At 50.7% G+C, this 14356-nt stretch overlaps 5 protein-coding genes across 5 annotated transcripts; 4 read left to right on the forward strand and 1 right to left on the reverse strand.

The window, feature by feature from the left end:
- Positions 1-8: 8 nt before the first annotated feature.
- Positions 9-326, forward strand: IAQ61_000863 (uncharacterized protein; the record flags this gene model as incomplete). Its single annotated transcript, XM_003841388.2, has 1 exon — positions 9-326. One exon carries the CDS (start codon positions 9-11, stop codon positions 324-326), a length of 318 nt encoding a protein of 105 aa, XP_003841436.2.
- An 803-nt stretch (positions 327-1129) lies between these two features.
- IAQ61_000864 (uncharacterized protein) lies at positions 1130-2905 on the forward strand (the record flags this gene model as incomplete). Its single annotated transcript, XM_003841387.2, has 5 exons — positions 1130-1616; positions 1678-1754; positions 1804-2220; positions 2271-2324; positions 2386-2905. 5 exons carry the CDS (start codon positions 1130-1132, stop codon positions 2881-2883), a joined length of 1533 nt encoding a protein of 510 aa, XP_003841435.1. The 3' UTR covers positions 2884-2905.
- Positions 2906-6226: 3321 nt separating this feature from the next.
- Positions 6227-8530, reverse strand: IAQ61_000865 (uncharacterized protein). The gene is made up of 2 exons (XM_003841385.2): positions 8343-8530; positions 6227-8288 (listed from the first exon to the last, which is right to left on the reverse strand). Exons 1-2 carry the CDS (start codon positions 8396-8398, stop codon positions 6320-6322), a joined length of 2025 nt encoding a protein of 674 aa, XP_003841433.1. The 5' UTR covers positions 8399-8530; the 3' UTR covers positions 6227-6319.
- Positions 8531-9154: 624 nt separating this feature from the next.
- Positions 9155-11203, forward strand: IAQ61_000866 (uncharacterized protein). The gene is made up of 4 exons (XM_003841384.2): positions 9155-9514; positions 9578-9716; positions 9771-9992; positions 10046-11203. The coding sequence occupies exons 1-4, from the start codon at positions 9413-9415 to the stop codon at positions 10990-10992; spliced, it is 1410 nt and encodes a 469-aa protein (XP_003841432.1). The 5' UTR covers positions 9155-9412; the 3' UTR covers positions 10993-11203.
- Positions 11204-12045: 842 nt separating this feature from the next.
- IAQ61_000867 (uncharacterized protein) lies at positions 12046-13891 on the forward strand. The gene is made up of 4 exons (XM_003841383.2): positions 12046-12536; positions 12594-12737; positions 12808-13309; positions 13405-13891. Exons 1-4 carry the CDS (start codon positions 12212-12214, stop codon positions 13733-13735), a joined length of 1302 nt encoding a protein of 433 aa, XP_003841431.2. The 5' UTR covers positions 12046-12211; the 3' UTR covers positions 13736-13891.
- The last annotated feature ends 465 nt before the right edge of the window (positions 13892-14356 follow it).

The following is a 14356-nucleotide window of genomic DNA, read 5'->3' on the forward strand; positions in this document are numbered from 1 at the left end:
TTCGTCCAATGTTTGTTTACCCCAGGGCCCGAGCACCAAAGGCCAAGGCAGAAGGCATGGCGGAAGGGGAAAGAGCGACCAGGTTTGCTCCTGGCTCGCCTGAGCAGCCCAAACCAGCGCTCAGGCCACCAAGTGCCCCGTTGGCAATCCCGCTGCTCGCCGCTCCACTATCCCGACTTCCCGACTCCCGACTCCTCTTCCTCCTCCTCCTCCTTCTCCTCCTCCCTCCGCTCCCTATCTCTCTCTCCCCAAGGCCCCCCAAGGGCTCCCAAGTCTCCCAAGGCTTCCAGGCTCCCGCCCCCAAACCTCAGCTACCACAGATTTAGACATCTCTCGCTCAACCTCTTGCTTCGCGGTCCGACTGCCCTGTCTCGTGCCAGCAGTGTGGTCTCAATCAATGTCTCCTGAACCTGCGTGGCCTGGCCTTTTCTCTTGCTCCACCGCGCTCCACTAACCTTCACTCCTCTTGGCTCTCTCCCTGTTCCGCTTTGTCTTGCATTACCAATATCTGTCAGCGCGCATTGCCCTCAGCTCTCCACCAAAATGCCTACCCATGTCAACCCTTTTCTCTACCATTCGTCCTCAGGCCCCCCTTTCTAGCCCCATGTCCACACACACCTCGTTGCCCTCTTCCTGCGAGCGTGATGTGCAATACGAACTCATGGCGACAAATGTGCTCTTGACACACATCGCAGCATGCCTAGTACGATGGTTGGAGACGTAGGCTAAATACAAATCTTACTTTCGATAACGCGATAGCTGGCCTAATGCCACTCATCATCCAAGTTCGCCGCCACGTACGGCCCACCTCTAGGCGAAATTCTGGACCTTCCATATACTGAGGATTCTGCCCCGAGACTACGATTGGACAGTATGAGACATGATTACACAATGGCTATCTTGCCCCTGTGAAGGATGCCAGTTCATTATTAGCGTCGACTTAAGCTTCTAGGTGCAATACGAACAGCATGGCCAATTCGGTCCTACGTGGATATCAGTGGGCTTGATGGGGAGGAGTTGAATACTACTTAAGAATTCAAGGCCTCCATGGTTCGTTTTTTGGGGCCCTTCCAGATTTCTTTCGTTGGTGTTGATTTTTAACGTCCGTTCGCTCTCTCGTCTTTCTCTAATGGAGGCCATAATACGACTAACACTGGCAACTTTGTTGTTGACGGCTCGCTCTGCATCAGCCGCTCCATCTCCAGACACCACTCAGGCGTGCTCTGAGATCAAACAGGCCCTGCCTGGAAAAGTACTGGAGCCACAGCTGCTAGCACTTGAATATGCCTTTGAGAAACAGCAGTACTGGTCCACCTCGCTGCGTACAGTTGATCCGGCTTGTATCGTGCAGCCCGTCGATGCCAATGACGTCTCGGTCGTTGTGAAGATTCTGAACAAGTACCCAGAAGTCAAATTTGCCACCAGAAGTGGTGGACATGACCCAAATGTGGGACATGCTACAGTCCAGGATGGTGTCTTGATCACCATGACCGACATTGTCGGAGCTACGTATGATGCCCAAAATCACGTCGCATACGTGAAGCCAGGAGGAGAGTGGAACGATGTCATCAGCGATCTCGAGCCGAGTGGCGTTACCATTGCCGGTGGGCGGCTCGGTACGAAGCCCCACATTTTTGTTACTTTAATTGTTCAATAGGTATGCTGATCCCAATTAAGGACTTGTCGGAGTCGGCGGTTTACTACTCGGGGGAGGCCTATCTTTCCTCAGTGCGCAAGAAGGCCTCGCCGCTGATGTGAGTGTTGTGACGACCCTGATGATGCAGTCCGTCTAAACCCGTGTAGAATATCATCGGCTGGGAGACCGTCATGGCCAACGGTTCCATTGTCAATGTAGATGCCAAGGCGCATCCGGATCTAGCCCAAGCTATGCGAGGCGGTGGCAGTCAATTTGGCATCGTCACCAAGTTCACTGTAAATGTACATCCTATCGGTGATGTTTGGGGAGGCTCCTGCGCCTACGACCCGACCCAGGACGACAAGCTGTACGCTGCTCTGCACCAATACGCAGGCAACGGCTCTGCAGCAGATCCCAAGTCGGGCATCATCTTTACCGATCTCGTGGCTGCTGCAGGCGTCACCACCAAGATCATCTACTATTTCTATGACGGTCCTACCCGTCCCACTTCTGGTCCTTTTGCGGATTTCTTCAAGATTCCCGGCTTGGCCTGCCTTCCCAGGAAGCAGAAGTACTCTGAACTGGTAAATCGCCGTCACAATCCCACTTTGTACTCATCACTGAACAAACCCAGCTCAAAGCCAATGGCGAACCCGTCCGTCTCCTCAATGCCCGCTCCTTCTTCCGCGTAAGTCTTACCGCCATTTATCCCCATCTCTTCGCCATCACACTAACAACCTCCTAAACAGACCCTAACAGTCCCCTTCATCCCCTCCCGCCCCCAAATGTATTCTGAAATTAGAAGCAAGCTCAAATCCACCGTCTCGCCTTTCCTCAACCTCCCTCCTGTTGTCCGCGGCGTCCAATTCTCCGTCGACTTCCAACCGCTCCCCTCCATCATTGGCACGCACTCTGCCGCCAAAGGCGGCAACGCCATGGGCCTCACCGCCTCGGACCCTGAACGTATCATCATCATCTTCCAGGGCGCGTGGAATCTCGCGTTCGACGACGAGCTCGTGAATGGATTTGCAAAGGAGATGACGGATTGGCTGGCCGAGCAGGTTCCGCGCTGGTTGGACGAGGCCGGCATGCCGCGCGATGTCTATCTCCCATTGTTTCTGAATGATGCCCAGAGTGATCAGCAGGTTATGCAGAGTTATAGTGGGTATGAGCGGTTTAGGGAGCTGCAGAAGAGTGTGGATCCCAATGGACTGTTTAGTTCGAGGGCGGGCGGATTTAAATTTTAGGGGATTGATTGTGGAGATTGCGTGGGTGGGATGGGATTGGGGTTTAATCTTAATAGGAGGTGGTGCTGGTGTTTTGGGGTCAGTGATGAATGATGATAAACCTATGCCTTATACTATGTGGTAATGATTTTGGTCATTTAATTCACAAACTCGACATCATCAACATCAACATCAACGAATCCATCCAACAGTCCCTCAAAAATAACACAACCGTGCATTGCCATCTCCTCAGCACCCGTTCTACACCCCATCCTCCCAATGAAAAATCACAGCCCCCCAAACCATTAACCCAACCCACATACCTCTACCAACCCAACCACCTTCCTCCGGCCAACCCCCCGCCGCTCCTCCTAATCCCACCAACCACCATTAACCTGGAACACAAGCGGGCAATAGGGGGCATGTAAGTAGGTAGGGCATGCGTTCGAGGTTTTCGCATTTCGGCACGGAAGAGGTGGGCTTGTGGTGCTGTGTGGCTTGTGTAGGCATGCATGGTGGATGGATGGGTACGTGGGGGCGGGGCGTATGTGGGAGGAGGGTGTTGGGATGGATGGTGGGGGGTGTGAGGTGTGTGGATATGAGGGATGTTGAGGTGGTACAGGGGGGGTGAGTGTATCAGCGTGGCCACGAGCTTGATCGTGTGGTAGGCATGAGGTTTGAGATATGTTAGCAGGAGCAGTAGCATGCTACGCAGGTATATCATTAGTCAGGAATAGCATGACAGGAAGATTAGTTGATTTTCCGTTGTTTGTTTACTTTGATATGTGTTCTGTAAACTCTCACTCTCGCACCCCCCTCTCAGTTATACCTCTCAATCAGTCGGTCCCATCCTGTTATCTTGTATGCAAGGAAACGGCCATTTCTCATCCAATATCCATTATTCACAACACCATTCCTGTACCCTGATTTGATAGACCAGCCCATTTTCATGTACCCGCAATATGATGATGTAGTGTTTTAAGCAAGCCACTATGTCGTCCACGTATATATACCACTACTACTTGCGTTCCGGCAGCCGTGTCGTAGAGGTAACAAGATGGGGAGGGGGAGGTTAGTGATGTACTCATGTAGGTCTTCAACATTGCGAGTGGAAAATGGGTAAAGGGGAAAATGAAGATATAGTGAATCATATCTATCTCTTTCATACTAAGGCTTAGATGTGCACCCATGCACTTTAAGCTTTATATAGCAGACTCTTGCTGTAGGCTGTGTAGGAATGAATTTGAATCCTGGCGATGAATCCGAGGTGATCGGTGTGGTAGTCTTGTTTTGAGTAGAAGTGTATATTCTTTAGAGGTCGTGTTTCGCTGTGGGGGGAGGAGACTGATGAGCCCCGTTCCCCTCCCATGACAAGGATCCGCTAGTCGTAACTAGAGGGTATGTACGCCAGAGTTTTCGGAATGCGAGAGTTTTGGATGGGACACCACTCTCCTTGCCTGGCCGGCACCTACAGGCAACCAACAAGCTCCATAAGTCTCGATCCATCAGTGGAGGCCATGAGGGTATGGCGGGTGTTGGAAGTGCGATTGATGGATTCAACTGATGGAGCCGATGTATGGTACGAGTCATGGTTTCTAGGCGTGTTTCAAATTATAATGAGGGATTGTGTGGAGTTGACATAGTCGAAGCTTGCTGGACTGTACGTGTAGTTCCTATTGAGAATTGACCTCGTACAGAACCACACATGAAGGCTTGGTGACTTGCATCGCTCACAAGGAAACCAATATTGATACCGCCTAGATTCATCCTTATTTAGATGGCTAGCCTATCCGCACGAAGAAATACCTGTGTGAAGGTGTATGGAGGACTTCAGAGTTAGAGTCGTAGCATTGTGTTTTAGGACTTTTTTTTAAAGCGGGCGTAACTCGACTTGTGATGTAGACTACGCCGAGATGAAAGTCCGTGGCATTTCAGATCCGCTTTCAATATTGACTTAACAGCAAGCATAGCCGTTGTTCATTGTGACACGCCCACACCGACAGTAACTCCTACTGACCACTTCAGATCCACAATCTAAGGGGGAAGGGGGCTGTTACAGGGATGAAAGAATCAGTTCCGATCTTGTCAGATGCTAGTATTACACTAGAACATCTATGAACTAGAGGTAGCGACCCGATTTCCGTCTTAAATATAGGTTGCATAGTTGCTAAATAAATATGGAAAAACATAAGCCCTAAGCATTGCATGGATAGTGCTCTCTCAAAGTTTAATTGCACGTAATGACTTACTCTCGGCGCAAAGGAAAACCAAAAAATCTTTCAATGAGTCGTATTCCCTCCATATTCCGGAGCATGCACTGCATCCAGCGTAGCTTAATGATCCTTCCAACACCGATAAAGATGCCCATGTGTAAGAGTGGAGTCACGGCGATACTAGACATTGGTTTGAATCGTACCTCCCCTCCTAGCAGATTGGCAAATTGTGAATCGCGGTCTGGTTTCACGATGAAACCCGAAGGACTGGAAGAAGACCGTAATATGCCATTTACTACTGATGCAGTTACAACAGTATCAGCATTGAAGCAGTTGGGCTAATGCTCCATTATCGTGGCTTTGAGGAAAGCTATCTCACTAATGGCTTGATCAACGTGAGCCCCTCGCAGTAAGCTGATGACGTGAAGTAATCTGCGCAAGATGCTTTGCATGACATGTTTAACAACAAACACTTGGAAAGATGTACATGCGTACAAGTCGACCGCGGAATAATCAAAAAGTCATATAGTGTCGGACAAATATATTGCGAGCGGAAATCTAGTACTCCTGCCAAGAGCCTACGTGTAGAACCAGTATGTACATGTGCTCGAGACGTAGATTGTCTGAGAAAGAAATTGGTGTTGGACTTTACGCAAGGTCATGGAAAGGTTGGGACAGACCATGGTGATCGAAAGAAAAAGGGGAAGCCAGAAGAGCTTGCTCGACTAAAGAAGATGAGATGAAAGATGACCGAGGAAGATAAGACGAGAGTAGATAGATTAGGAGAAATGAGCAATCTGGATATTGTTAAAGCATGAGGATGTGAATGTGAGCATAGGTTGGCGATGAAAGAGTCGCCGACCTGAAGAAATACCTATGCATAGCGAATCACCAGATACTTGTAATGCGCACTTGAAGTGTACTTCAATAGAGCTAACCTAACCTTTAGTAATGCATAGATCGGTGAATATAGGGAACTGATTGGGCGGTAAACGTACAGGAGCAGCTTTAGCGTTATGAGTTCGCATCTCAAGCGTGACAATAGAATATGACGTCAATCTGCCCATGCCCTATTTCACTTCTTCAGGACACAGGGCGCACTTCATCTCACAATCATCCATACACACATGCACATGTGCACTCAATCACCTCAAGTTTGGCCTTACAATTACAAATTACGCTAGGTAGATTACTTGTCAATCCTGTCCATCACTCTATGATGCCTCCTACGGGATTATACATTCTTAATCCTTTGCGCTAGCGATGAGGACGTCCGCAGCCTTTTCGGCGATCATATAGATAGGAGTAGCCAAAAAGGTACCTGGAATCTTGGGGAACGAAGAAGCATCGACGACGCGTAGGTTCTCAACCCCACGAACCTTGAAATCACCGTCTAGAACGGCATTCACATCATCGTCAGCACCAATAGCAGCCGTGCACGAAGCGTGGTGACCCCATGACTCGCTCATGGCGAACTCCTTCATCTGCTCATCAGTTGCGATGTTCTTGCCAGGCCAGACCTCTGTGAATTTTCCGTCGAGAGGAATCAAGTCCTTGAAAGCCTTGCGGCTGAACTTCATGCCCTCAACAAGCGCGTCCAAATCGTCCTCACGGCCAACATCAAAGTTGCGCTTGTTGATATCGGGTACGTCCTGGGGGTCGGTGCTGCGAAGGGTAACGGTACCAGCGTTGTTGCGGGACTCCGCCTTCAGTGTGAGCCAAGTCCACTGAGTTCTGTCACGAGTGGCGTTCTGGAAGTAATCGGGATAGTAGCCGTTGAAGTAAGCGGGCCATCCAGCAATGAGAAGATCAGCGTTGCCGTTGAGGGTCTTCTTGGACTTTTTGGTGATGGCGATGGCAACACCATTAGTTGCATAGGCACCCTTGTTGATAGGGGGCTGAGTCTCATATTTCTCAAGGCAGGCGTCGAAGCCCTCGAGGAAGGTGCAGCCGTTGAGAAGAGCGAGCTTAGAAGGGGCCTCGCCAATGACAGGGACCTCGTAGCGATCTTGGAGGTTCGTACCAACACCTGGAAGGTCCTTGACAACGGGGATATTGAACCGCTCAAGCTCTTCCCTCGGGCCGACGCCAGAAAGCTTTAGAATTTGTGGAGTATTGAAAGCACCTGCGGACAGGATAACCTCGCGGGTAGCAGTGACAGAGCCTGGAGTTCCCTTGGTAGTGACACGGCCAGCTTGTCGACGGGGATCAGCACCATAAAGAGACCTGCCAGTCAAGAAGTTGACGCCAGTAGCCTTGGGCTTGCCATCCTTACTCTTATCGAATTTGACGGTGGTAACAAGAGTGTTGAGCTGAACGTCGAGATGATACTTGCGGCTGCCATCGGCGTTTTTGGCGTTGATGACCTGGTTGAGCAAGTCAACAGGACCAGCACGCTTGTATTCTGGAATCTTCATGGCCAGAGGAACTTGCCACAGACCCTCTTCAGAGTCTCGCCCCGGACCAGGGTGGTTGATGTCGCGGAGCAAGATTTGAGCAAGGCCAGTAACACTTGTGAGCAGTGACCCGATAAGGCCCCTACCCATCCCACTGGCAGCAGCGATAACCAAAGACAAGACTTTGAAGTCCTGTGCGATCAAACTGAGCTGAGTCAAGGAAGTCTCCAACCAACCGTTGAAACCGTGACCAAAGATACTGCTGGGCAGGTAGCGCGACCTCTCCATTTTGATGAAGTACTTTCGCATATTGTCTGGAGACCACGAGTCGTCTCCAGTGAGATCCTGGATGTGTTTCCAGTCGCTCCTGTATGGATAGATTGTGATAAGAGCATTGTGGCTGGTGCAACCACCCAGAGAACCGACACGAGGATAGAGGATACCAAGAGGTTTTGCGCCAGCAGGCGGGTTCGCGCCAGTGTAACGAGAACCGTCGGGCAGCTCGTATGTGAGCTTGGTGTCCTTTACTACGTCTTGCTCGTCGTCAAAGTGCTTGACGAAGAAGTCCCATCTCATGGGCTCATACTCGGAAGCAACAGCGTGTAGAACAGGAACATTGTACTGGGTTGTGTTGGTCTGATCATCACCAGCTTCAAGGAGGAGGACCTTGTGCCCAGCGAGAGCGAGCCGGGCGGCTAGAGGAGAGCCTCCAGCACCAGAACCGACAATGACATACTCGTAGTCTTCGAGTGTTGTTGTGTTGGAAGCTGAACGCTTCACGTTCACACCCTTGAAAGGTGTGTGCTCGGCTCCATTACTAAGGGGTATGTTAGTGACACTGCATGCCTGTCACAGAGCCCAGAATGCTTACATGTACCGCGCAGCAGCCAAGGTTGTTAGCAACGAGAGCACGGTAAAAGCCTTCATGACCGGCCAAGATATAGGAAAGAGAATGATGAAAAAAGAGTGGAATCGGGTGTTCCCGTGGTTGAACGAGCGACCAGAATGATGTGTTGGTAATACTGAGGAACACAAACCTGGCTCTTATACGGGGGCTGCATCTACAGCTTCTCACAACTCGCATCCCGGACCCCCGGGTTGCGTTCTTGATTGCGATCATCGACATTGAGCTGAGCGGCTTACTCCTTCCTGATGTTGACTTTACCCGTTTTGAGCTGCCTAATGCGGGGAGATGGATTCTCCTGTCATTGACGGAGCACAGTCCTGCTGAAACACGATCGCAGGGGTTGCATGCAACTGCTTATCCAAATCGGACCGACAGCTCCGTGGTGAACGCAGGCAAATCATCATCTTGCTCATCCTCCCAAGAAGACAAGACAAAACAAAGGGGGCATCTACCTAGGAGAGCGTCTAATGACTGAATGCCGTATAGGGTGTGTTTGTGGCATTGTTTCTGTTGGTTTGATACCATGTATGACTGCACAACGGCATGAAGTATCATGGATTTTTGTCGATACCCTTACCACAAACTGCCGATGCAGGCATATCTGTCTTGGATCAGCCCTCTCAGGCATGATCTGCGATTTTGCGAACCCTGGGAGGTTCTGGGCTCCACCAGGACGTCAGCCTTCCCCTTCACCGCCGCTGTCAAGCCCGCGTCTCCAACCCACTGGCCGGCGGACCCTTCATAGCGACCCTGGACAAAACGTTACGAGGCCATCCGTCTTTGCTTCCCCCAAGCAAGACACTGGGTACCACCTATTGTCCGATTGCACGGGCACACGTCGGTAGAAGCCAGCGGTCCGCGAGGACAAAGGTGAATGAACTTGGCGTGAGCTGTGCCCTTCAACGGGTATCCCACAAGATGTTAGTTATAATACGCAAACCCTTCTCAGGAGGTTCCTCCGATCTCTTCACATCCGACGCTCGCCACTTTCGTTTCAAGTCTAGATCACTCACCATCATTTGTAATAACCCATCATGAAATTCAGTACAATACTAGCCGTGCTAGGCGGCGTTGTCGCCTCTGTCCATGCCCAATCGCCGTTGACAGCTATGGCGAGGCAGATGCCTCCATGTGCTGTATGTCTCTCCGATCCTCATCTCCGATAGTCACTTCTACCAGTCACTAACACCTTGATACAGTTGTCATGTTTCACACAAGAGATACCGAGGTCATCATGTGCAACAAATGTCACATCATCGTGCATGTGCGGCAATAAAGCGTTGAATGCTGCAGTAGGGGCCTGCGCTAGTAAGACCTGTACCAACTACGAGTTGCTCCGTAAGGCTATCTCTATCTGATCAAGTTTGAATTAGACACTGATACAAATCTTAGGATTAAAACACATATCCGATAAAGGCTGCGGACGTCCAGAGCGCTATCATGCCGACCCATTCATCTATCTGGGTACTGTTGGTGCTGTTGCGGCCGTCGTGGTATACCTCCTCCGTCTATGTGCCAGTATTGGCAAGCGTGGAAGGGCACTCTCCTGGGACGACTTGACCATGGGGATAGTCACTGCATGTGCAATCCCTCCCGCCGTATTCATCAAAATGTGTATGTTTTTTCGAATCATCGGCCTGTGAGTTGCACCTCTAACAAGCGAGTAGTGGTCGAAAACGGACTTGGTCGAGACATGTGGACCTTGAAGGACTATCAGATCACCAATGTGCTCTATTACTACTACATAGGTGAGATCTTCTACGTTACCGGGCTCGGTATCTCGAAGATTTCTATCCTCTTCTTCTATCTGCGCGTCTTCCCAGCCAAGGACTTCCGTAACAAGATATACTGGTGCATGGGAGTATGCACCGCGTACACAGTCGCCTTCTTCTTCGCCACAACATTCCAGTGCATACCTGTCAGCATGGCCTGGAACCAATGGGACGGAATTCACAAGGGGTTCTGCAACGACATCCACTTGCAAGGCTGGATTGCTGCTGGAATCAACATCGTTCTGGACGCATGGGTCATGGTCCTGCCGTTGAGAAACCTGGCCAAACTGAACATGAAGATCAAGCAGAAGCTCATGGTCATGTCCATGTTTAGCGTTGGTATCATCGTCATCTTGATCTCGTGTTTGCGACTGTATTCGCTCGCTCACTTCGCGCGTTCCAAGAACATCACATGGGATTACGTGGAAGCTGCATACTGGAGTCTGCTCGAAATTGACGTCTCCATTATCTGCGGTTGCATGCCTGCACTCCGGCTACTTGTCACCATCGCGGCGCCCAAGATACAGTCCAAGATGTCCTTCGGCTCGAGCAAGAACAATTCTTCTCAAGGATCAAAACTTAGCGCCACCAATCAGTCCAATGGAACGGACACGACCAAGAGCATGACTACGATCTCAGTCAAGCCAAAATCTGGGGATGAGAGCGACTTCGTCCCGCTAGTCGATATCGACTCGGGCAACGGTCGTCCTCAACATAACGACGCTCACTCCGACATGGACCGAAAGGAGCATTCCAGTCACTCGATGAAGGAGTCGGTGTCCAACGATCACCTAGATGGCTGGCCAATAGCCAGCGCAACAGTGGGCAAGGAGCACATCTGAGCTCGAGTCCATGGTCTGACAAAGCGCGGATGGTCTGTACAAAACGGCGCGATTCTGGGCGGGTATGATTTTAGCGTTGACTGAGCTTAGTATAGCGTGTCTGTCTTTTCCTACACAATACCCGAGGCTACATTCGTTGACGCCTCACTTCTGTGGCACTATGAGTTTTTCTGGTTTGGATAGCATGTACAATAGTCGTTGATGATGGCGGGGGAGAAAAAAGCAATCATTCATTCATCCATTCATTCATTCGTTCGTTCAACGCTTGCTCAGCGAACCATCTTTGGTGAATCGTTGCCACTTACACACTCATGTCACCAGGACACTTGATCGCAAATCAAACATAAAACGGGAGAGGGGGTGTCTGTGGATTCAGACTTCTGAGCCTGACTCTTACAGCGTTACGCGCGTGGGGCGCCTGGCAACGATTACGAGGCGTTCCTACATGCAGGCCTGGGTTGAGAAGATAAAAGCCATCCGCAGTTGAATTACGCGTCTATGCATCTCAAGCAAGCGGGAACGTGAAAAATGGGGCGGGACGGTACGTGCAGCCAAGGTAAACTAGAATTGTACTAAACCCAAGTTCACGACCTCGAAGCATTCGGACCGCTGCTGGGCTCGGTACCAACTGCCTCGCTATATGTGGTAGTTCTCGACGTTTAGTCGGACCGCTGTCAACTGCTGCCTCCTGAAACCTTGCGTGCAGGAACAGGTTAGTTCACGCCAACTGTTGGCTGTGCGTGGGAATAGGTCCAGAACGGACCAGTTAGAAAATCTCCGACTGATCTCCATGAGCTGCTCGTACCGGTACTGCCAGGTACATGCGGTTGGTGCAAGCGTGCCTCTTCCGGATGTCACTCTGACACTGTCCACGCCATGGCGGGGAAACAAGGAAGTTGATGGTGCAAGTGATGTCGCGGCGCAGCTAATGGGATCATCAGGAACGCTGCATCCTGACTAAAACCGGCCCAGTATAATCACTGACCTCCTATTGGATTATTAATTCCAAGTACAACTCGCATTTGTCGATCCGCTGTCTGTCTGGCTTGGAGTATTCATCTTCCTTCAACACCACCAACTCTGATAGTTGCGATATCGACTGCTATCCCCACACTCCTTTATCTGGTATCAAGCAGCAGCGTTGCCACCCCACACTCGCTTCCATCTATAGTTGAGATTGCCAACATACGCTCCTTGAAATTCGGCGCCCTCTGTCATCATGAAGTTCTCGTCGGCGCTTCTTCTGGCGTCTTCGAGTTGTCTCGTCCACGCCTTTCCCTCCCTCTCCGCCCGTGATCTTGAGGGTCTTACCCCCGAGAGACTCCAGGGAGCACTCGCACAAGTCGAGAGGGTACGCAATGAAAAGCGCTTCCTGCTCGACATTCTCAAGCCCATTGATTGCAGTGGCAAACATGCTTTCGTGCCACCACAAGGTAACGACCAGCGTGGTCCATGTCCAGGGCTGAACGCGTTGGCGAACCACAACTACATTTCGCACAATGGCATCACCAGCTTTGCCGAGGTCGTGGCTGCTATCAACAAGGGTAGGTTTAGATCTGATCGAAGACGGGATCGAGTTTGTCACTGACGCCAAGATGCAGTTTTCGGCATGGGAATCGAACTCTCCCTTATCCTGGGTGTCATGGGCACCGTGTGGACTGGAAACCCGCTGTCCACGAATCCAGGATTCTCCATCGGAGGCGGTGGCAACGACAACCTCCTTGGGAACCTCCTAGGGCTGCTCGGTAAGTAGCCGAACCCATTATCGAATCTATATATTGAATCTATATGATGCGTGATATTGATTGCGAATAGGTGATCCACGTGGTCTCCAAGGTTCGCACAACTGGATCGAGTCAGATTCGTCGCTTACTCGCGACGACTTATATGTCACCGGCAATGCCTGGACAATGAACATGACTCTTTTCCGCGACATCTATGATCGCGCGGATAGCAATGGCGTCATCTCCATGGATCTTCTCGCGGACCAGGCTGCGCGCCGCTGGAGATATAGCATTGCTCACAACCCGGACTTTTACTACGGACCCGTCACTGGCATGGTCAGCCGCAATGCGGGTTACTTTTTCCTTGGCCGTCTTCTGTCCAACCACACCGACGAGCACCCAGGCGGTATTCTCACGCAGGAGGTATTCAAGAAATTCTTCGCCGTCTATGATGATGGAAGAGGTGGTCTGGAGTACCGCGAGGGTCATGAGACGTTCCCCGAGAACTGGTACCGCATCAAGGGCGAGTATGGCCTCTTGCCATTGAACTTGGACATTGTCGACTGGGTCATGAAGCACCCTGAACTTGGAAGGTACGTCTGATTCCTTCTCTGGCTTTTTCTAAAACCAATCCCAAGCGAGCCCCAAATATCGGCGCACCCAAACGCATGGCTAATGGAAATACCAGTATCGGAGGCAACACAGGCAAAGTCAACAGCTTCACCGGCCTCGACATGTCCGACATAACCGGCGGCGTCCTCAACAGCGCCACCCTCCTCGACAACAACAACCTCCTCTGCTTCACCTTTGAAGTCCTCAAGACCTTCCTACCAAACTCACTCTCCCCACTCCTCAAGACGCTCGAAGTTCCGATCAAATTAGTCACCGACACACTTGCCGCACCCCTTCTCAGCCTCGCGTGCCCCGCATGGAAGGACATGACTGCGGGCGGTGAGCCGCTGTGGGATGCTCTGCAGACGACTTTCAGTGGTGCTAGTAAATCAGGCTCAAGTTTGTAGAGTGTCTTGGCAGAATCAAGAAAGAAAATTTACAACGAGTAATTAATTGATGTGGGGACGTGTGAGAGGATGGAACGTTTTCGCCGGTGATGGACACAGACAATGACAGTAATCCGCGGGCTTAATTCTAATCAGATGGGGACGTTGATATGCATGACACACTCGTGAATTGCTCTGACGTGATGAAAAGGTCGGGCCCTGCAGACGACGATCACCGTACCTGACTTCCTTTAGCATGGAGAGTTCAAAAAAACTGACTGAAAGGTGAATGACGCAAATATCACGGTAATGCCAAACATGACGATATTATTATACCTCATTTTCAACACCCTCAATCCCAACCACAACAAGGCATCACACTACCACGCTGACAAGTACATACCACCAGACAATTTACACGCAAAAGGCGCAGCATACACAGGCATATCTGACCCATCAAAACAAGACTCTGCCAACCCACACACAACAACAAACTTCTCCAACAAACTTCTCACCCACCCCATCTATCATCAACCCGCTCCAAAACCTCGCCATACATCCAACTCTACAAGAAAACCCCTCACCTATCCTCGTCGATTATCCATCAAGCCACGACCACATACACATGACGCTGAACAAACT

Source organism: Plenodomus lingam (genome assembly GCF_022343315.1).
Source record: "Plenodomus lingam strain CAN1 chromosome Unknown contig_11, whole genome shotgun sequence".
NCBI lineage: Eukaryota > Fungi > Ascomycota > Dothideomycetes > Pleosporales > Leptosphaeriaceae > Plenodomus > Plenodomus lingam.